The following is a 23,326-nucleotide window of genomic DNA, read 5'->3' as shown; positions in this document are numbered from 1 at the left end:
TAGTAGAGAAGAACAGGCACATTGGCTTACAGTTACGGTGTTAAGTATGTTTCAAGTGTGCTTCAGCAAGAATTCACAGACAAATATAGTTCGTATCCCCACGGCACATTTCACTGAGACAAGTTATTAATTTTTATGGGTAATGACTGTGATTATATTTATTTCAACATCACCTGTGTAGAGCTCAAATTTGTAATGAACATGCCAAGGGTGATGAACAGAATCTTTACAGTGCTTAAACAAATATATTAAAAAGTTTTCAATAAGCCAAAAGGTTTTCACAACAGTCTTGAGCAATGAAAAGAGTAACTAGCTTAATCATCAAATATAAATGCACTGACAGTCAAAGGTTTATCCTTCCCCTCTGTCCATCAATCTACTCTAAAGGACCGGTGCCAAAATTTAAGTAGAAGTCTGTGTTTGAACGTTAAAACATCACGACTTCATGCCTGGGATAACTAAGTCCTCAAAATTAGTCCATTATTAGAATATTTTAGTGCCTCAGTACAGGACCAGCTACCAGTCTTAATCCCATTATGAAACAAGGTCAAGCTTCTTTGTCAGAATACTGACACTCCCAGCACTGCTGGACTACCCTAGTCAAAATCTTCCCAATTTGTTTGGTTATTCAAGTCAACAAGCACTTTTGTGCTTACTGATATTAGGAGCACAGCTGCTCTTCATATTGATTTCTTTCTGAACACCTCAACTTTCTCTAAGTTTCAATTAAGAGAAGTACAGCCTCACAGATGCTACCTTCTCCCCATGCCCAACAGTCTCTATCATCCAGAGAAGCACTTGGCTTACAAATGCAGCACCACTAAAGCAAACAGCCAAGCTGACAAATTAAAAAACCTGAAAATTAACACAAGATGTGTAACACTGGAGCCAACAGGATTTTTCCCTCACATATCCTAAATCAAAATGCTTGTCTGGAAATAAGCCTGACATTTTATTACGGAACATGGGGTTGTTTGTACTGTTCAAGTCTGCTCCTTCCTTTAACAATTTGTATTTTTCACTAAGTGCAAGATGTTACAGAAACCAAGCACCTTTATAATCCCACTTCAACTTTATGCTGACCATTTACTTTCCTACTACTGTTGGCTGACTGTGGGCCCAGAATTGTTCTTATGCCTTTATTCCTTATTTCTGGTAATGTCAACAGTAGATGCGTAGAACTGTTTCACATGACATCGCAACAAGCCAAGATGAGGGACTGAAAAAAAGCACCCCAAAAGGTTACAAGATTCACGAGCTCCTTCCAACTTAATTCAAGCCAACTCTACAGGCTTGTTCCACATCAATTTTGTCTACTCTCCCCCCAATTTCTCTGTAATATCTTAAGTTATTAAAAGCTATGTTCCTGCCATGCATACTTAAAATGAACACGCAGCACTTCAGATGCGTAACATGCCATGAATTACAGGAGTCCTCAAGTGATGTTCTGAATTCAAATACACACAGCACTGCTTCTAGGCACTAACAACTCCACAGGTGAAACCTGAAAATCATCCCACACCTGAAGTCTTGAGGATTATTAGTTATAGTCTGAAAGGTGGACTATCACAGGCTCAGTCCCACACCAAGCCTGCTGCCTAGCAATATATGAAAGTCTCTTGATATTCCAAGGACAAAAGTCTAAGTGCACTTATGATCTATTTGCATGGATGAGGAGCAGCTAGTTACACCAGTACAGAAAAGCTTGCATCCTCTGATCTCTGGGGCTCCTGCACAGGTCCTAAGTGAGAAAGAACCTCCTGATTTCTCTCTGAAGGACTTACAGTCCATGTCTATTCTTTCTTATGTATTAATTTAGCAGTCACATTTAAAACTGACTCATCCCACAAGGTAGTTTAAAAAAGCTCACTTCCATTTAAAAAAAAAAAAAAAAAAAAAGCAAAGATTGAACTACATCTGTACAGCTTTTCACAGTCTTGCCACAAATCCCTTCCAGAGCTCAATTTACTGGGGGATGAAGGGACTGAGAGCAGCCCTGCAAGAAGGACTTGGGGGTGTTGGCTGATGAAAAACTGGACATAAGCCAGCAATGTGTGCTGGCAGCCCAGAAACCAACTATGTTCTGGGCCACATCAGAAACAGCATGGCCAGCAGGTCAAGGGAGGTGACTCTGCCCCTCTGCTGAGCTCTGGTGAGACCTCCCCAGAGCCCTGGAGTCTTCAGCATAGGAAAGACATGGAGCTGTTACGATTAATTCCAGAGGAGGCCACAGAAGATGGTCAGACGACTGGAGCATCTCTGCTGTGAGGACAGCCTGAGAAAGCTGGGGTTGTTCAGCCTGGAGAAGGCAAGGCTCCAGGGAAACATTACTATGACCTTCCACAATACTTAAATGAGGGCCTACAAGAAAGCTGGGGAGGGACTTTCTAGCAGGGCCTGTTGTGATAGAAGGGGTGATGGTTTTAAACTAAAGGAGGACAGATTTAAACTAGTTAAAATAAAGACATGTCTTATAATGAAGATGGTGAAACCCTGGCACAGGTTGTCCAGAGAGGTGGTAGATGCCCTATCCCTGGAAACATTAAAGACCAGGTTTGACAGGGGTCTGATCAACCTCATCTAGTTAAAATATGTCCCTGCTCACTGCAGGGGGTAGACTAGACAACCTTTACAGGTCCCTTCCAACCCAAGGCATTCTATGACTCAGTTAATTTAGTCCTCATTCCCAACTGAACGTGTGTGCATCCATATCAAGAATCAGGCCCAAATAGTACAAAAGCATTCACTCAAATGCACGTTGGAAATACCTGACCTTTCCAAAAAAGGCATTGTATGAGCATTTGGGTACATTGCAGATGACCTAAAATTGCAGATTCTCAAGATGCTATATGCAGTTAAAAACACAGCAAATGTCCTTACTAAAACTTTCAGTTATACTTAAACACAACTGAAGTGCATCGCACAGATTCTTCATATGTAGCCAAGAACTGTAGTTAATTCCATCTCTTGAATTAAGTAACTGGTATTATGTATCCCAGCAGTTGCACCTGAGAGAAATCTTCATTAACAATGTGTGATGAACTTGCTTTTATCTACTTTTTCATGCATCCAGTTTGTTTTTTATCCATTCACAGCTTCTAATCTGTATGTCTAGGCTTCAATTCTAACACCACATTTTCAGAAAAGAACCTCTGTGGCTCTCCTAAGTTTCAGTAATCTTTAATGAGGCTTTGAGTATTGGGTTGCTTATTTGGTGCCTCATTTGAAAAGTGTTGTTCCAAGTACTTTAAACAATCATCACTTGGTATTTTTCACTTTCTTCTATTTACTCTGAACCACTACTGTACAACCAGTAACTGTTGGGAGCATGCACAGGACCAGCTCCACACCTCTTGAGCTAAAACAGTCTTGGAGATCTGCCTTTCTTCTGGCACATGCCCCTCATCCTAAAATGCTTTACAAATAAGACTAGTCAAGATAGATAGCACTTTCAAAAACAAAAGTTGACCAGCTTCACCAACAGCACTTGTGTAAGTTGAGTAAGTTGCACTTGAGTAAGCACTTTCAGTAAGTTCTGTGATTTTAACATCATCTCCTAACAGTTAATCTGTGTTCAGCTGAGTAGTCAAAATGACTATTTCAGCAACTACTTTAACATGGAAAGGGGACTACAGTGCAACTAAAGTGGGTGTAAAGCCACACTAATGACTCACATTTTCAATGGTATTTAAAACCTGTTTCCTTCTTTCATTTTGCTACTTAAGGCCTTAAAGCACTGGTGTCACTGGGTAAAGAATTCTCCAAAGTGATTAAGAATATGGTAAGGCTAGATTTGTTTTTTATGACTAGACATTTCTAAAAGAAATAGGATTATTATCTTTTTTTTCAAAAAAGAGGCAAAAGCTTCCAAAGGTAGACTATTCAAGGCTAACTGGAGCAGCTCTGATTCACACGGCAAGCCTAGAGGTTCCTTACAGATTATAGGCTTAGTATGGTGCTATAGTTGCTCAAAGCTTCTTCTGAGTCAGTCCCACATAGCTACACCAAAGTACTAACCAGTATCATCAACATGTGTCGTCCTGAGCTACAACCAGGCCAAAACAAAACTGTTAGACCCTAGCACATCCCTCACAAACTATGGTGAGTTAAAAATGCCACTTCTGACATACCAACCTGACAAACAGGCACCAGTTAGAGCTCAACAAAAGGAAAAGCAATGCTGCAAATTGAAAAGTTAAAAAACTAGTTTTCTGAGCTCCTCAAGACAGGGATCAGAAGGCTAGTGGTACTTGCTGTAGAGCTAGCAGGAATACACAAACACACACACACATAAATAAGTGGACATACCCTCAACTGGTCAAGCAAATATTATACCTGCTCATAACAATATAAACCCACCTGCCATGATGTCATCCAGCGTGTCATTGAGCGTCTGAGCAGGGCTGGCTACCATTAACCCTTGCTGTGTTTCTGTCAGTATTCCTTGCCCCAGCCCTGCTAGTTGTGCTTGGCCCAAAACTGGCTGTCCAACTATAACACCTTGCAGTTCTGTAAGATTTGCGATGGACCCTGGAGGTAAGGAACCTGCTGCCAGAGGCAAAGCTTGTGGCATCGCCAGAGGCTGAATTGGTGCAAAACCCGTCTGCGCAGCAGCTTGCTGAGGATCATCTTTAAGCAAGATGGGGTCCACTTGCTGTAATCGTGCATAGTCTCCCTCTGAGAGTTGTTCTCCTACCCCAACAGGAGTCAGTAGTCCCAGATGTTGGCAAGACTGTTGCTGCTGCTGCTGCTGGAGCTGAATTCTCTGGGCTTTTACCTCTAGATACTGCTTTTTTAGCTGCTGCTGAGTTTTCAGCTGTAACTCTCGCTCCACTTTCTGCAGTTCCTCCAAAATCTTTTGCTTCTTCTGAATTTGTTCCTCTCTCGTCTTGTTCAGCTCCTCAATCTTCTCTTTGGTGAGCTGGTCAGCGTGTGCCAATTCCAAGGACTGCAGCTGAGCGTTCTTCTCTATGGCTTCTTTTATCCTCTGCTCCAGCTCTGTCAACTTGCCCTGAGCCTCTTCTACAATGCTCTCTGGAGACTGATTGGTGATGTAACCCTGTACATCCTGGTTGTTTGCTGGCAAATGACTGCTGGACTTTTGTTTAGAAGCAGCTGTGTGAAAAAGAAACCCCCTCAGAACCAATGGAAGTGCATATGAATGGCATCCTCATTATAGAGCTACTGCTGGGATGCTAAATGGCCGGTTATGCACCAAGAACCAACACCCACAGAAGGTCAGCGTACTGAAAGGCCCTCCAAGAAAACCATACCTTTGGCTATCAATTTGAATACAGCAGTCAGATTGCATTTAAGGGGACAGATTACTGCACATACATCCCCAATTACTCTGTGCTACACTGACAGATTTACACCAACAACAGGTATGCTTTTGCCAAATGAAGCCATTGTCTCAAGAGCCGCTGTTACCAAGTGGTGCTACAAGACAAATAGAAACAAAAGGAAAGGATATGCTGTCTCTGCTTGGTGTTTTGTGTCTGGTATTGTGTTAAGACATGTCTGGTTACTGCCCTGAAAGCACAGCAAAAGTGATGCAAAAACATCCCGAGGGACAGGTGACTTGCTCTAGGCCACCGGTTTTGTGAGTAACTCAGTACATTTTAGGAAGCACTAAACTTTCTAGACCACTGAATCCTTTCACTACAGGTATCCAGCTTTGCTCAGTTGACAAACAGCGCTAGAACCCAGGATAGCCATTTAGATTTAAGGTGATCTAACAGGGTATGTTTAGCCACTACATTTTTATCCATAGCAGACATGATTTTTGCCTGTGTCAAAACTCAGCTCTCTGCCCAGGCAAGGCAAATATTTCAGCCTTCCTGTAAGAATGAGCGATGGACTAATCCAATTCATCTTTTATGAAGAAGTCCACAGTAACACAGCTGACATGGTCTGCCATACCGGTTGGAGAAGGAACAATCGGTTAATTTTGAAGGGCGAAAGGCAAATCAAAACTCGGGATCTGAGTCAGTGGAGGTGCCCAGTTTCTTCCAGTCATCCTCGCTGTATTTCCAGAACAATACAAGTGTACACACAGTATTAATTTTATGACATGCACGCCTGTATTTGCACTATTGCTGATCCTTGATAAAAAAAATTGTTTTGGAAGAGAATTCTTAAGGACAGAAAGTGTTAGGTGTCAAAATGGCAATATCAAAATAAATGCAAATTTAGTCCTGGGAGGACCTGAGCCACATCAGACTAAATATTTTATAGCACAAGAAATTCCGCCTTCAATCGAATTAGTCAAACCCACTCCAAGACTGCTACCCTAAGCAAACACAAGTTGTCAAAATCAACTATGATATGGAGATTAACATTGGTTTTACAACTTCCATTGTAAAATTTATACAGGCTTCTGGGTGACATTTTGCATTAGTCCAGTATGTCAGACTAATATGTATTTTAACATATTTACTTAGGCAGATTTCTTGACGCTTTATGATTACAGGGTTAGATGACTGATACTTCATATTTGGCAGATAGGCAAATCCTAAAAAAAATAATTGCAGTTTCCTTGACTGAATCCATAAGCACTCTTCATAGGAACTACCCTGCTAGAAGTGCAACCCTCTATCTTCTGCCTAAGAAGGATATGTAGAAAATAAGCTCCAGAACTAAGACTGACCTTTATTTCTGATGGGAAGGGTTGTAGCGACATTAGCAGGGGGTTTGTCAGGCTCCTGGGGTGGGACGACCATGGGCAGCGCCTGCACTGGTACACGAGGAGCCTAAAATGTTGGATACTAACAGATTACTTTTCTCATACTCTAATCTAGTTTTAATTCAATAGAAGGTAAACAAAACCTGTTAGAAAAGCAGACTGTAATGGTGACTAATAACATTTAATACTTTTTTTTTAATATGCCGAGTTCAAGAGTTAATAATTGGAGGTTATTTGACTTCTATACACTTTGCATCTTCAACCTAAGAAATTACTTCCCAAACAACACCTATCTCAGCACAGTAGAGTGCCAGACTACGGTAAAGAAAATACAAGCTATAATGGGCTACAAATGTAATTCTGAAAAGTCTCATTAAAGCAGACCTTTTCACTCGCTGGGTTGTTTTTTGCCCCTCATTATTTTTTCAATAATACATATAGAGCAGTAAGACCAATGATGAAAGAACTACACAGTGATACTCAAAGAGCCTTCATCATTTTCACAACAGCTCCAAGTAATTTTCAGTGTGTTCACCTACAGTTCAATGGTTCATGAAATGACAGGACTGACTTTTACACTCTTGAGTAAGCTGCAAGAAGAAATGCAAAAGAGCCCCACAGATCCACAAGTAACAAGCCCTGAAATCTTACCCTATTTAAGTCATGGGATGGTGGGGTCAGCTGAGTAGCATCAGGTGGAGGAGCAGAAAGCAAGTTGTTTGGATAATCTAGCAGGTAACAAACCACACTGGTATGACCACCTTTTGCTGCCTCTATTAACATAGTTGATCCATCCTGAAGAGGGAAAGATCATGGCATTAGAAAATGGGATCATCAGAACACAACCACACTGGAGCACTTTTAGCAGACATGATAAAGTATCTATCAAGACTGCATTAACAAATATTCATCTGCAGTTAAGTCCAATCTAAACTGAAGGACTATAAAGTATTTTCAAGGAAAGTAGTACTATTTAAAATCTTCCCCCACAATGACCTTACAACTGGAGTGTAACCTTCACATTCATGGTAACCAACAGACCTCCCAGCACTCCTCCCAGCTTCTCTAAATAGGTTCAGGAGCACACTGTCTGCTTGGGAAATTGCACCTTACTTCTGTTGAAATCATGAGATGTTGGGTTAGTTGCAGAGAATACACAAGGAGCAAATTCGCTGGGTTATCATTAGTTTTTAGATTAATTCATGACTACCTCAGAGGAACATCAGGTAAGTGAGCCACAAACCTTCAATCTGTGTGTCGGATCAGCACCATGAGCCAGCAGTAACTCCACAACTGCCAAATGACCTCCAGCACAGGCCAGTGACAGGACTGTATGATCATTGTTTGCTGTGGTCCTATTCACATTTGCTCCTCCAAGAAAGAAGGGGGGAAAAGTTATTTACAAACAATTCCACTGCCTCTCTTCTACCACAAGTGACTAGAAGTTAACTTTTTTCTTAAATATGAAAACATCCTCCCCCATGGCTGCAGTCTTACAACTGATAAAGTGATTACTCAATTATTACTATCATCAGAAGACCATTTAGCATGTCACAAAAAGAAACACAACCCTACCTGGACTAGCACTCCCAACTCCCTGTTCTAATAACTACATTATAGGTACGGAACATGACACAGCAGATGAACCTATTGCTTTTACATTTGTCAGCAACTGTGTCAAGGCTCTGTCTCTCTTTTAAAAACAAACGAACAAAAAAATGCCAAGATCCAGCACATGGAAACATGCACCTCAGCTCCAGCAAGCAGATCACTAAACTTCTCAAAAGACAGTACTTAAAAGCTGCACCAGGAGCACAGAGATATCCAGTAACCACTACAACTACTGCAGCTGTGAATACAACTATTTTTAGAAGTAGCTGCCATTCCCACCAATCTCACCAGAAACCAGAGGTGATCATTACACATCTAGTTTGAGAGCAAATGACCTACCTGAGTTAAAATATTTGAAACAAACCCACAGAAGTTTCACAGTAGTACTGACATGTTCTTGACTCTGAGTATTTGTAACAGCAGGAAAACTAACATGTTTTCACAGTCTTACCTTTGCTAATCAAGAACTGAACAGTGCAAACATGGCCTGCCCTTGCAGCTTTCATAAGAGGAGTTCTTCCACCTTCTGATTCATGCTCCTAGAGCAGAAAAAGAAAGGCTTCAAATTCAAAATCCAGAAGTAGCACATGTGAAAGGATGGAATTCAGCCTACTGTTTTGAATGGAAAGATACCAGACATGAAAAATCCCTTTTCACTGTTTCACAGACTACAGACGTAAAAATTTCTGTAACATTTGAACTGAATTTATCTTGCAGACAGATGAAACTATTTACCTACCTTTATACAGGTCTGAGACTCCTGGATAAGAAGCACTCAAGCAAATGGCGAAGGTTTTAGCTAAACAAAATGTGTTTTGTCATGCTTAACTTCACTTTTTAATAACATACTGGTCTTCAAGCCTATTGAGATGTAAAAATCAATTTACCTCTCGTCTTAATTTCATTACAGTACACCAAATAGATCAGATCAGGACAGAACTGTCTGCTGCACAAGGAATGTAACAGATTTGCAGGTACAAATGCTAACCCATAATCAGCTCAACAATTCAAAGCTGAACACCATTCAGGACTACATATGACACAAGAACAAATTCCCCTGTTTTTCTGTACAAGTAACTTTGTATGGCTTGGAAATGCTTTAGACATCAAAAGCCAAAGCACTATACTTGACCTAAGCACTTTCAGGTAATTGAACAGCCTGAGATCCACTAAAAAAAGCACAACCTATTCTCACTTGGTTAAAAGAAAAAAGTTAAAATATAATTCTAATACAACTATAAGAATTAGCAGCAAATTCATTAAATTTTCGGCAACGAACACAGGACAAAAAAAAAAACAACCCGAAAACACATTAGTAATTTTCTTTCCTATTTAAATGTTCTAAAGGCAAGGACTTACCAGATCTGCACCTGCCTGAAGTAAGACATCTGCTACATCAGTGTGGCCATTTTCACAGGCATACGTCAGTGCCGTGTCACCTGTTGCTGTCGTTGCATGCACATTAGCCCCTGAACCAGCAATAACAAACATGTAAGGTTGTAAGATTTATGAAACCCATGACAGAAAACATGAAAGTCTCTTCATAATCTTTACCAGATGAGATAGCAAATTTTTAACTTCCCCCTTCCAGTCCAATATCTACAAAACTGACAACTTAATCATATTCTAGACAAATTAAAAAACTAGATTCTGTTCCAAGCAAGATTACATCAACTTGCTCTTCAAAAGCTAAATTAGGGTCCAACTATTGTATTACTTAAGGTTCCACAAATCTTTGCAGTCAGCTTCAAGAAGTTGCTTATGAAAATGTAGTTAGTATGGCAAAAATATATTTTTCTCTCAAAATTACAGTAAGTTTCCACAAAACTGGTAACAAAATTACTCCATACCTGCAGCTAATAAATATTTAACCAGCTCCAAATGACCCTCTTGGGCAGCCTCCATCAAAGGTGTGGAACAACCAAGTTCTATGTCAGCTCCTGCTTTAATAAGAAAATCTGCAACCTCCAAAAAACCTCCACAGCAAGCCAGAGTTAATGCTGTTTCTTGTGTCTCCTCTGTTTGAGCATTGATGTTTGCTCCTTAAAACAAAAACATCAAAACCACACATACATCAGAAATGAAATGAGTATCAGCAGACAAAGCTATTTACATGCACAAGACATCATCTTACCATGTATCTCATTTCTAGACCTGAAGAAGTTTTCTTCTAAAATCACAATGTATCAAATTAAAAGATGTAAACTGTATTTAACTACTTTGGAAATGCCTCGGAAGACCTCAACATATTTCTCTACAGCTTTTCAACAATAACACCATCTCCAGATTGGCCAAGGCCATCGTGAAGAGTGCAAGTTAATCACATGAGCTGTTTGCTATTTGACGTCTGTCTGACAAATGCAAACCTGTTTTGAAGAACAGGTCAGAATGACCACTTACCAAGTAAAGGAGTACAGCAAAGGATATTTTGCTAAAAAGAAACAAACATTAAAAAAAGGGGGGGAAGCAGAGAACTTGTACAAGGAGGAAACAAATTTAGTTACTTAGCTTCCCTGCCACATGTGCAGATAACTATTGAATTGCAGTCCATGGAAGGCACAACAGTTACCTTGACCAAGCAATAGGGCCACCATCTCCTCATGGCCTTCTCTAGCTGCTTCCATTAGTGGTGTGTATCCTTCATCGTTGACCTCCTCCAAGTTAGCTCCACGTTCAATTAACAAAGCTGCCAGCTCAACGTGCCCACCACAGGCTGCCAAAGTCAATGGAGACTCAAAAGAGTCAGCAGGCATGTTCACCTGAGCTCCACTGTCCAGAAGTAATCTTGCCACTTCCACATGGCCATCCTAGGAATTCAAAAAACCAAAATCAAGAGATGGAAAAAAGAGACAAATTCCTCCTCTTGTGAAGTCACCTACTTAAATTCACTCAGAAGACAGAGGGAAACAAGTGAGACAGGAAGTCCAAAAATATAATTAAACTTGCTTAACAGTATTTGGATAAAGGCTAAAGGGCTACTATTAAAAAGGCAGGTGAAGAAAATTCAAAACTAAAATTTTGTGAACCACATATCAAACTTTCCTGTTGATGGCCTAAGTAACAAGCTGGTCAACTTCTTTGTATCAGACTGAAGCTCAAATGTTTGGGATCAGCTTAGTCAGGTGGGAAAAAACAAAAAAAAACCAAAACCCAAACACTTGATAGGGTGTTGGATACTATTTTAGAAGCTTGCCTCTTCCACAAGAACAAAAGCAAAACCTTCTAACTGAAGGTTAGAAGGTACAAAACTACATGCAAAACTATCTAAAACCACAAATTCTAAGGAATAAGTTAACACTCTAATGTATTTCTCACTCTAATGTATTTCATTTTGCTTTCTGCCAACGAATTCACTACTAACAATACAGGCAGTCTAATAAATAAGGGAGTGTTAAGAAAATTTCTGTTAAAAAAATAGTCCTCTTAGATCTAAGAACAGGTTTTGATGTTCTTCCTACAGACTACAAAACCATCACACTGGAAACAAGTCACTCAATATGCTAATGTTCCCCACTTTGTCAAAGTGGGGAAGTTTTGTTTTAAATTCAAAAAGCAGATGCATTATTTGTTAAATACGGTGTATTTTAGTTATAAAAACACCTGCCAGGAATACAGTTTGTCGTCACATGTCTCCGAGTATTTACAGATTCCCAGCTTTTGGGGAGGGAGGCAGAAAATACAACACTTTGGCTCCTGCAAAACTATTTCACTGCTCAGTTTAATAGCAGTCAGGGGTTACTTTCTCCCTCCAAGAGAGAAGCCAAAAAAAGGTTGTTTCTCAGGGGCTCCTCATACATCACAGGAGCCACTTGCACTACAGCCTTCCCTTGGTATCTGGAAAATCCTGCCATTATCATGCTGTCAAACTCGTTTTACCAAGCTCCTAAGTTTGCTTTCTTCCTTTATAAACAGAGAAAACATTTGAGCACAGGATCTTCGTCACGTTTTGAGTATGCCATAAATTCAGGAACTATTTGAAGTGGCTTTTCAGCTGTATGTTGACACTGGATCCCTGACAGTGACATATCCAGCTGCCATCCAGTTCTGCTTCTGTTTAGACAGAGCAGAGAGCTGTTGGGTCACCACAGTCCAACAACAGCACAAACTCTCCAAGCTGGTTTTCTCCATGAGGAAGCTGCCATCATTCCAATTTAACAGTAACCATAAAGATGTCTGACACAAAGAACAGAGGAGGGCTGCAGAGAAGAAAGAGCTTGCCAGGCACACAAGGCTATCCCAAGGTTGTCACTGAACAAGGTAAGCACACCTTGATCTCAGATTAACTAATCAGAGGCAGCAAATCGCTGCCGTTGCTATCCTTGCCAAGTAGAAACCACAACCCCAACAAGCTCTTTTCCAGACAAAATACCAAACTGCATCTGGCTTTTTTACATTTCACTTTCTTAAGTGTTTTATACTTTCTTCTGATATCCAGGGAGCAAAACATTATTTCCTCTCAGAAAAATATCTAGGACACTAACTAGGACGTATTCACCTTTAAATCAAACGATAATACTATTTTAGGGAGAAACTCCAAGACTCCATAAAGAATCTTTCCTCAGGGAAATGCAGAGACAGTGCCTCAACCATCAGGCTCTGGCAAGACTTCTCACTAACCATCCCTGATTCCCAACAAGCCTGGCAAACAGCAGTATAAAGGTATGCTTCAAAGCTTCTTATATGGGCCAAGCAGCCTTGAGAATCTGCTGGTGTTTAACCACAGGAGGAAATTTGATCCGTGCTTTTAACAAAGCTTGCAAAGGGGCGGTGCTGTTCGGCTCTTCTCCAACAGCTAGAAAAAGCCTCAAAACTGCTGTTAGAGGACAGAAAGTCGTCTAACGAACCTGCACAAGTAAACTAGGTGCATTTCCAAGATCAGCCACTGTGGGCAATCAGTGCTCAGCCCTCACTGTGAAGATACACTCCAGTAAGAGGAAGCACAAACTAGACAAACCTGCTTTCTGCTCCCACAAGGCAAGTCACATTGCCCAACACCTCATTTGCATCAAACCAGCGCTGACTGCTGTCTATAAAAAAGCTCAGTCACAAGTTTCCCCGAATGCCTTGTAGGGCAAGGATTCAGTCTCACTGGCTTGTACCGAAGTGCTGCCACACAGAAACAATTCTGTAACCCATGTCCAAGATCAATGCTACTCTAAACAAGATAGTTGCCTTCTGCTACTGAAGAGTAACAGCTGTTTCTGCAGCAAAACATGCTGAGATGAGAAGCCTCTGCCTTGCTTTATTTCAGACTGCCACCTTTTAAAGTACTGCTATAGAAAGCTGCTCCCTCTCTGAAGAAGAACTGAAGGTACTGTGTGACTCCAGAACAGCAGCATAGAAATGCCTACTTAGGAACAGTTTCCACCAGAAATACAGGGGACAGATCTATTTTTTTTTTCCTATTGCTAACTAAGTCCTAATAAAAGTCTGATTAAAAAAAAAAAAAAGGCTGTTGGTAGAGGGAGAAGGTGGGGGGAAGAGGGCATCAAGGAAAAGAAGGCTTGCTCCATGAAACAGCAGCTTGCTCTGTAAATTTCTGATCTGTCATAAAGCTGTTCCGAGGAGAAGGCTATTGCAACATCAAACAAGGTAAGTTTATTGTCACCTTCCAGAGCACTCACTGCAAGGACAGCACCCCTGATACTCATATGGCTGACCTATTAAGATTTCAGAGTGTGATAAACAATAGCTTAAGTTCTGTTTATCCACATGCCTTCCTTCTAATGACTTTTTCTGAAGTATAATGGTTTCTGTTAATGATTCCCCTATCTGAAGCCATTAGCTTCCTTGAAAAGACATTAACTGGCTGATTTTAGAAACATTACAGTTATTTCAGGAAAAGGAAAACTATATAAGGAATTGCAGCACTCCTCTATCACCACAGGTTCACAATGTGAGGCCACACAAGGCTAATAAAATGAAAAGCTTGTATTTGTGTTCTATGGCAAAAAAACATTATCCAAAAATCAGAGTAGTTCACAAGAATCACAGATGGTTAGTGGTTGGAAGGGACCTCTGGAGATCATCGAGACCAATCCTCTGCCAGAGCAGGATCACCTAGGGCAGGTCACTCAGAAATGCCTCCAGATGGGTCTTGAAAGTGTCCAGAGAAGCAGACTCCACAACACCTCTGGGCCCTGTCCCAGGGCTCCTTTATCCTCACAGCAGTTTCTCCTCATGTTGAGGTGGAACTTCCTGTGTTGTAGCTTGGTGCCATTTCACCTCATCCTATCACAGAGCAGCACTGAAAAGAGATTGGCCCCTCCTTCTTGACACCCACCCTTCAGATATTTACACTAAGATCCCCTCTCAGTCTTCTCTTCTCCAGACTAAACAACCCCAGGTCTCTCAGCCTTTCCTCTTAAGACATGTTCCCAGTCCCTTAATCATCCTTGTAACCTCCACTGGACACTCTCAAGTAAATTCCTGTCCCTTTTGAACTGGGGAGCCCAGAACTGGACAAAATACTCTACGTGTGGTCTCACCAGGCAGAGCAGAGGGGGCAGAGAACCTTCTTCAACCTGCTGGACACATTTCCCAAAAAGGCTATCTGTTCTACGCTGTCATTTCACAATTGTCCCAGACTGGTACAACAGCAGCATCAGAGTATTCTTCTTAGCACAAATGTACCAATTTCCCCCCCCATTTCCTGGTTGTTTCCCCAACAGCTTCCAACCCTGTGTTTTCAAGGAGCACATGGCTGTGTGAACCACACTAAAGCAAGCTGCATAGGCACAGCCAAACAATCACCTCTACTGAAAGATGAATGAGCTTACAAACTCCTTAAATATGACACAGATATATTAAATGCCTCCAATAGCCACGTTGGGACCATATTCACTGCCTATGCTGAGCACACATTGGAATTACTAAAAACATTTAAACAACCACTGAGAAACTTCCACTTGCAGTTACTTCATTTGGAGACTCCTGTATAAAAGATTTGCCCATTGTAAACTGAAAGCTGCTCACCCAGAAACCTGCTCAATTCCACAAGACAAACAACTAAAAGGTTCTGTTCACATAAAGGACTATTATTTACTAAAATTGCTACTAAGTGAAGAGAGAAAGCAGATGCCTCAGTGCTCATACCATACATCTCTTACCATGCAAGCCTCCATGAGAGCAGTGTGCATTTCATCTGTCTTGTGTTCCTGGTCTGCACCAGCTTCCAGTAGAAATCTCACCATTTCCAGATGGCCTGTGTGGAGAAATATTTAACAGATAAAATGTGAAAAACTTATAAAAGACTTGAATATCTTCACTTCTGTCCAATATATCACAGTGAATAACTGACTAAACACAGATTTATTTTTTTTTCATCTCTCCAACCTCAGAGCCCAAGCACATTTTTTCAGGGAAACAATGTTTTGGGGTCCCACTACCCTCTTTCAAACACAGCCTTTGCTCTGACAACCACCACAAAGGAGAATTACTATGGTTTATGAAGGCATTCAGCAACAAAGCAAGAATTTATCAAGTCAGGTAAAAGAAACATAAATGAAAGACTAGGACCATCTCCTACTGAGGTGCCAAAGTACCTCCGCTACCAACATCCACTACTCTGCCAAGAGCCACTCTTAATAGCTCTAATAAAAAGTGTCCTGAAGTGATTATAGCAGCAACTGCTCAGCTGTGTGAATACATTTGGCCTCTAAAACACCTTCATCCCTTGCCTGGGTGATGCAAGACAGCTGTCTAATACTCCAAGGGAGGCAAGCAGGGCCTGTTGCCTAAGGAATAACACCTAAAAGCAAGACCCTAGGTCTTGCATGTTTTCCAAGTGCTAAGTCCTTCAAATTTAAATAATTTCTAAACCTAAACAGATACACCTTGTAAAATGCAATTACGTTACAGAAAGCTTACGATACTCTGTGATGAAGTGTGTTATTTCCTCACCTCATAACTCACTTCACAGAAAACAACAACATCTTATGAAGGATTAAAGAGGCTCAAATGTACATTTTGTATCTTGATATTTACACTGTCCACACCTATCATCCTTCCACTATGCTGCACACATGCTAGGTGGTATCCCAGCCAAAAGAAAAACAGCAGAAAGTGTCTATTCCCAGCTTTTAAAATAATTTTGCCCTGGACAGCAAGGTGGAATAAACAGAAGTTTGAAAATACTTTCCCCACCTGTCACACTTTTCCACACCCATTACACCTCTGTAACAAGTATGGGGTTTGGTACCTTTGTAGCAAGCCAGAGTGAGTGCACTCTCCTTGAACTCATTGGAATGCGTATTAATGCCTGCTCCATTTTCCAACAGCACTCTGGCCACCTCCACATGGCCTGCACTCCCTGCTTCCATCAGAGGAGTGTGACCATTCTCATTGTGGTCCTCAATGCTGGCACCCGATTCCAGCAGTACTTTCACAACATCTACATAGCCTCCAGCACAGGCGTATGTAAGGGCTGTATTGCCTAAAACCAGAAGACAAAATGGTTTGAAAACACAATGTGACAGCACTTCCACATTGGGAACTTCAGCTGATGCTCCATTTCGTCCCTTTTACCTGGTTACCTTATGGAACAGGGGTTTTTTTTTTAAGGCTAGAGACCAAGAACTACAGGGAGGAGGGGAAAAAAATGCAAGTAAATGCATGAAGTAGCTCAATGCTGACAGACTGAAGCTCTCCAGGAGTCTGGTAACTGCATCGATGCACTTCCCTTCCCATTCCCAGCCTGGTTAATCCCAGCTTCCCTCACAAAAACCAGGGGATTATCTTCTAACGTTTAGTATTTTCCCTCGGTTTCCCACACCCATCACCAAATCAATTTCAGTATATACACAAATTTCCCAAACTCTGCTTAAAATACCATTTGACAATAAATGTACGTATGCAAATAAGCTTCAGTTACTAGTTGACCTTATCCATCTTTGTATCTCCAGAACTAGTATCTTTTAGCTTCTTTAAAACAAAAGCAGAAGCTAAACAGTAAAACCACAAGGACGCATTCTGTGTTGCTTGGCTGAGACATTCCTCCCAGATTTCCACACCAAGTTTTCCATACTGCAAATCTCAGCTATTCTGTTGTTTTCACCAAGCTCCCACACACTTCCGTACCTGTTGATGACTGTGCATTTACATCAGCACCATGAGCTAGCAGCAATTTGACAATTTTGACATGTCCACCATTAGCAGCAGCCATCAAAGGTGTAATGTCTCCTTTAATACCTCGGTCCTCTACATTAGCGTGCATTGCCAGAAGAACCTGCCAACAAGAAGGGCATCAACAACATCAGCAAGTGACAAATCAGCCTGTTAGGATGGTTGAAATGTTACCCAAAGCTCCCACCTTCACCAACACAGTTTTGTGTCAGAAACACGTAAGGTAGGCACAAAGAATGCGTTAGCAGTATCACTTTGTGTGTAAGTCTTCAATTGCCAGTTAAATTACATTTGCCACTACCTTAACAGCACCTTCCAGGTGCCTAAGACCAGAACACATGCATTCAACCTTTTTTTTTTGTACAGTACACACGTACTAAAACCAGCCAGGAAACCAACCTGAGCGAGCTCATAATATCCTGCTGAGCAGGCTAAACAAAGGAGGCTTTCCCCTTCTTCTGTGTGCTCGTTCACACTCCGCCCTTCAATTAGCAGCTTCCGCACAGCATTTACATCTCCATCTGAACAAGCCTCTGCCAAGCTGCGGCTGGGAAGACAGAAAGCATTGAAAAGTGACTCTGCTTGAAAAGCTTGCCCTGAGCACAGAGGAAAAACCCAACGTGCAGTGAGGAAGCAGCCAACAAAAAAACCTAAGAAACGTGATCTGAACAAGTGTCAACTGCTAATTAAAGAGGTGCCATTTTTACACTTGTGATTTTCCATGTATCGTTTCTGAAAATGGAGTCACATGCACACTCAGCCCCTCCTAGGACTGATTTTTAACAGAAGTTTACGAGGGAAACATCTGCAGGATGACCACTTAGGTTACCAAACTCTGCAGTAAGGACAACTGAAGCAGAAAACATAGTAAGAGAAGACATGACCAAGGACCTGGTTCACTGAGCACTATATACAGAGCACAACGCTATGTCCTACAGAAGTAAAAAACCTTTTCTTGGTAATCATTTAATAACGCAGAATATAAGTAGTGACAAAAGAGCACTGCAAACAAATAACTGTTGGTTTATACTACTAATCATGACAGAAATACAGCCCATTCCTACTTTGTAGTTCCAGCTGGAAAATACAAGTTCTGCCCCACGCATTATCTGAAGTTAGGTTCAAAAAAAATGAGAACTGATTAAATCACTGAAAGTACAACACCATGAGTATTCCTTTCCAAATCAGCAACCACTGCTCAAGAGCTACGGTCACATCCTCTTTTGCCCCAGGACCAGAGGACATGGAAACGGCCTGTCCATCTTAACACCACCCTAACTTCTGTTCAGCACTTTAACTGTTAATTGAAGTACAACACAGCACCTGCATCACTCTTCTCCTGTAACACAGTTAGTCACTTCCCCTCTGTCCTGTGCTGAAAATCCAAGACTCTTGTAACACAGTCTGGTATTTCAGCTGTGGCCCTAACTCAGCCAAGCCAAAGTGTAAAACCCTAATGGTTTGGCAAGCCCTAATTCAAAGTACCTGTGATTCTTGTGTCACTCCATGAGTTCTTCACTTCCGTGTGTTTCAGTCAAAAAAGGGCCTACTGAAAGCCTATTTTCAGTCCCTCTGACTCTATCTTGTCTATATACTGCCTTCATTCCAAAACAGTTACTGTTTTTAAAGAATGAAAAAAAAAAAAATCAAAGTATATTTCTCTATTATTGATCCAATTACTTGGGCCAAAAGAATAAATCCAAGACTATAGGCCTCACCCCGCCCTCTGCCCTTTCATCTAAGAAGTCCCATCAATACAGGACTAACTTGAAAGAGAGTGGAAAAATAAGGTAGTTGACAGAAAACTCTTGCAAGCCACTGATCTCAATGCAAATATAAGCAATTTAAAACACTCAGGAAGTAGAAGTCGGGTATTTGTGTAACAAGGACTCACTTATGTGTGCATACTGAACCCAGAACTCCTATTTCATTTGTGCCATCAGACACAGTCTTAGCATATGGAGAATGATTCCTCAAAGATGTCTGTTCACTGCATTTCCCACATTTACTTTTGCTTCCCACATCCTTTATCCTGGAAACAACTTCAGCAACAGCTGTTGTTCACAAAAAAAGAGATGGCTGGGAGCAGGGAGGGATGCATAGAAAACAGGAGGAGGCGTAATCCTGTTCTGCTCTTCCTCCTGTGTCCTGATCAACACACGCAGAAACAATTCCTGGGATTCAATACACCAGGAACAAACCGCCAACCAACAGAGCAGCACCTGCTCGTTCCTACTTTGTCCTGGTTGAGTTTAATGGAACCTTCCTTTGCTTTGCTTCAAACGTCCCAGTAAAATAAAAAGCCACAAAGCCAGAAAGTTCCGTTAAAAGCAGCGACTCTGGCCAAGGCCTTTTCCAAGGTCCCACCTGATGCCAGAAAGCTGCTGACTGCCATGAAGGCTCCAGGCTCTCCAGGACTGTTTTCCTTCATCAACTAAAAAGGCATGCTGAAGTTCCCTAAACAAGAGATGAACGGTTTTCTTGGTCCCCAGGCTAACTTCATGGTCACTGAATGACACATTTCAGGATCTGCTATGTTTCTGTACAGTTCCAAGGCCTGTACTATAGAAGAGCTTAGAAATTCTTTTTCTACAGTTGGTCAAGTGAAATTCCTCAGAGTGTGATTTCTGAAATCTAAACTAATTGTTTCACTCCCCGTTGCAAGATCTGACAGTCCAGGAATATTTAACACGAGAACCACCACTGCTTACTTGGTACTAATTCCACTTGAGAAAGAGTTTCACCACCCTGTAATCAGAAGTGATAGAACAAGTAAAACTGCTTCTAAAAGTAGCAACCTACTGAAAAAATCCCCAGCATGCAGTATAAAACTTGGCTTACTTGTCCGTCTGCCCTGCATTTGCTGTGCTTTCTGCTCTCATCCGGGTCAGCGCAGCGGCAGCTTCATCCAACGCGCAACTGACCGAAGAGGTCAGCCTGCGGAGCACCTCAGGATCTGCAAAGGCTTTTCCATCAGCTGTGGACAGCTTGCCTATTCCTTTCATTCCAATTCACAAGAAATCAGTACATGTGCCAGAAAAGGAGAAAACAGAGACATGGCAAGTAAGCCTGTGAAATCTGCTGGCATAAATGTTCCGAGCATCATCAACTACGGCTTCCAAAATGAAGGGATGAACCCCTTACAACACTCATTCAAAAGCTGCACTCGGATGTGATGCATGGGAATGAAACCTTCCAACCCAGAAAAGGTATTTTTCAACTGCTTAGCATATGCAACTAGTAAAACTTTTCATACAGTAATTGTTACAAAACAAAGCCTTATTAAGCAATTTAGTTTTTGACATAAGGCTGCAAACCAAGATCGGTGTCAATTTTGACTCTGGCTTTCAGAGTTGGATTCAGTTGGCTTTCAGAAATCCAGCACTGGAGTAACCTAATTAGAAGCACAGCCTTTAAATGAAACTCTGATTTTATAAAACTTGAAAAGTTTTAACAAAGTTCTTGCTCTTCAGTAACTTGCACAACCTTGCCAAGCTCACACTGCCTTACATTCTGCATTTGTATCATGCTCATATGGATTAGACTTATGCAAGGAGTTGCAGTGTGGTTTCATGTGTAAGGGCTGGGGTTAAATCTGTATGGGACACAAGTACTTACCTGCAGCCTCAAGTAAAGCTTCTAATCTTGCCTGGGTTTCTGGATCTACTGTTCTCAGGTCAGCACCATCGGCAGTACTTGACAAAAGCAATTTAGAAGCAGTTTCCAACATGGGATTTTCAAGATCATCCTGATCCAAGATAAATGATTCCACCTGAAAAGTAACAGATCTGGTGTAAGAAGGACATAACCTATTGGAATCTACTCTAAAACTTAAAGAAATAAATTCAGATGTAGATATCTCTTAAGCATTTGCTCTTTAAGCACTTTATCTCTCATCAAAGAAGTAAAATTTTCCAAAATTACATCCAAAGAATGTACTTTTTGTCACCTTATCCATTTTGCGTTGTGATGAGAAGCCACATGATTTACTACAAGAGTTTAAGACTGACTTCCCATCTTCACACTGCACTCTACAGTTTTCAAGTCCAACTTCACACAGGAAGGGAAAAGTGAAAGACCAGGTACCAATCCAGAAGGTCTAAACATAGTAGATAACATGGGTTTCAATGCAAGCTCTTGGTTTGGTTTTTTTTAAACTTCCCCAAAGCATGAAAGACAACTGTAACAAATGGAACTATTTTATTTCATGCAATCAAGTCACTTTTCAAAGTACCCTCAAATGGCATTAAACTCTACTAAGCACACAAAACAAACAAACAAAAAAACCCAGTAATCACTATTTTAGTGTCAACGGGGTTTTTTCTGACTTACAGAAAAATTCTCTCAGCTATCTTTACTGCTTTCAAATCTGATGTTTCCTAATCCAACATTAAAAAACTCAAAAGGATCAGAAACATGTTCCAGATATAATCAACTCAGATGCAACACAAGTATTTCCCAGAATCTCTCTCAAGAAAACATTTATATAAAACATTGCCTACAGAATATGGAACCAAATGTATCTGCCTTTTTTTTCAGAAAACAGATGCTGAATAGAAATTAAAGAAGAGATCAGCGTCCACTTGTGTTTTCCTGCCTCTTAAGGAAGGACAGGGTCCAGTAGTTCAGAGAAGCCTCTCGTCTAAGGGTTCCATGAACCTGACTCTATGAACTAGCCATCAAACCATTGATTAGATAATAAAAACTAAGCTTAAACATGTCCCTACAAAGCTCAACAGCCTCAAAAATCCACACCTTCAAAAACCATTGAAATAAAACCCAATCCTTAACAAAATAATAACAATAACAACAACAATAATAATAACAACAACAACAAAAAATCAATCTAAATGTTTTCTGTCAGACAAACCCCATGTGTTAGCAACCCCTACAACATGCTTAAAAACTTCAAGCATCTCTGGATGAAGACAGCTAGTGTCTGTAGGAGAGCAGTAACCTATTTCTACATGGAATACAGTTTATCAAGACAGAAATACAATTTATCTTATTCTTAAGATTCACGTGAGTCTCCAAAGTTTAAAAGTAGTCCCATGAGTGTCACAAGTTAAGATTCCTGCAGATAAATGCTTTAGGAACAGAAGTGGGCAGGCAGACAGACCAGAGGAGTGACCAGTTCATCTCAGGACTCCTGAAAGGTCTCCCTCCATCCTCCCATCTATTCTCTGTCACAAGGGAAGAGCTCACACAACTACTCTTCTTTCTGCAGTCTGCCTCCAGCTCAAAACTTACTAGGGCATGGTACTAACGCATAGCTCAAACCTCAGTACCTCGCTTGTTTACAAAGGCAGAGAACCACTGTCAAAATTACTTCAATTTATCCACTGAATGGTACCACTGAGAAACAGCATCTCCTGTCAGGCAGCTTTTGGCAGCACACAAGTATACATCTCAAGGGCACCTCTGAACCCCCCTTCCCCTTCCTTGAAGCCTCCTTGCCACAGTCTTCAAACCTGGGAACTCTGCAAGCTGAAGGGGATGACTTCCAACCTCCAATGAGAAGTGATGACCCCAAGTGCTGACCACAGCACAGTCCTGCAGGATCGCATGTTGCTCCTCAGCACCACTTTTTCCAAGTGACACTGACATAGGCTGTAGTTTTCCAGCTTGGCAAAAGAGTTAAGGCAACTCCTAGCTTCCTCCCCAGTTCTAGAGAAAGAGTTCACTACTGCCTCTCCAGGGTCCTCCGCCGGTTGCTGTCAGCTCTCCTCCGTGCATCTACAACACTGGGTTTAAGCTGGTTTTAGTTCATCTGAGGACTTGCTGTTTGTCCTCTTCCAGAGGACTAAGCCTGCTACAGCAAGCAGCAAGAGAAAGGAATTGCTCCACTGTTCAGGAGCCAAGAGACAGATTTCACCACTGGAAATGCAAACTACTGAGCGCTCAGAA

The 23,326-nt window shown here is 41.2% G+C and overlaps 1 protein-coding gene across 1 annotated transcript in view; it reads right to left on the bottom strand.

Moving 5' to 3' along the window:
- Positions 1–22,677, bottom strand: part of ANKRD17 (ankyrin repeat domain 17) — a 46,285-nt gene extending 23,608 nt beyond the window's left edge. Inside the window, exons 1-15 of the mRNA XM_010003638.1 lie at positions 22,670–22,677; positions 21,038–21,249; positions 20,261–20,417; positions 17,819–17,966; positions 17,375–17,522; positions 16,497–16,730; positions 15,406–15,500; positions 10,866–11,103; positions 10,147–10,338; positions 9,656–9,765; positions 8,748–8,835; positions 7,929–8,056; positions 7,337–7,480; positions 6,650–6,752; positions 4,360–5,115 (exon numbers count right to left, since the gene is read on the bottom strand). Coding sequence (XP_010001940.1) covers positions 4,360–5,115; positions 6,650–6,752; positions 7,337–7,480; positions 7,929–8,056; positions 8,748–8,835; positions 9,656–9,765; positions 10,147–10,338; positions 10,866–11,103; positions 15,406–15,500; positions 16,497–16,730; positions 17,375–17,522; positions 17,819–17,966; positions 20,261–20,417; positions 21,038–21,249; positions 22,670–22,677 — 2,761 coding nt within the window. The remainder of the gene's footprint in view (positions 1–4,359; positions 5,116–6,649; positions 6,753–7,336; positions 7,481–7,928; positions 8,057–8,747; positions 8,836–9,655; positions 9,766–10,146; positions 10,339–10,865; positions 11,104–15,405; positions 15,501–16,496; positions 16,731–17,374; positions 17,523–17,818; positions 17,967–20,260; positions 20,418–21,037; positions 21,250–22,669) is intronic.
- Between the last annotated feature and the right edge of the window lie 649 nt (positions 22,678–23,326).

Source organism: Chaetura pelagica, unplaced genomic scaffold (assembly GCF_000747805.2).
Source record: "Chaetura pelagica isolate M959 unplaced genomic scaffold, ChaPel_1.0 scaffold358, whole genome shotgun sequence".
NCBI classification, from domain to species: domain Eukaryota; kingdom Metazoa; phylum Chordata; class Aves; order Apodiformes; family Apodidae; genus Chaetura; species Chaetura pelagica.
The sequence above is the reverse complement of the archived record's forward strand: the minus strand, read 5'-3'. Positions and strand labels throughout refer to the sequence as shown.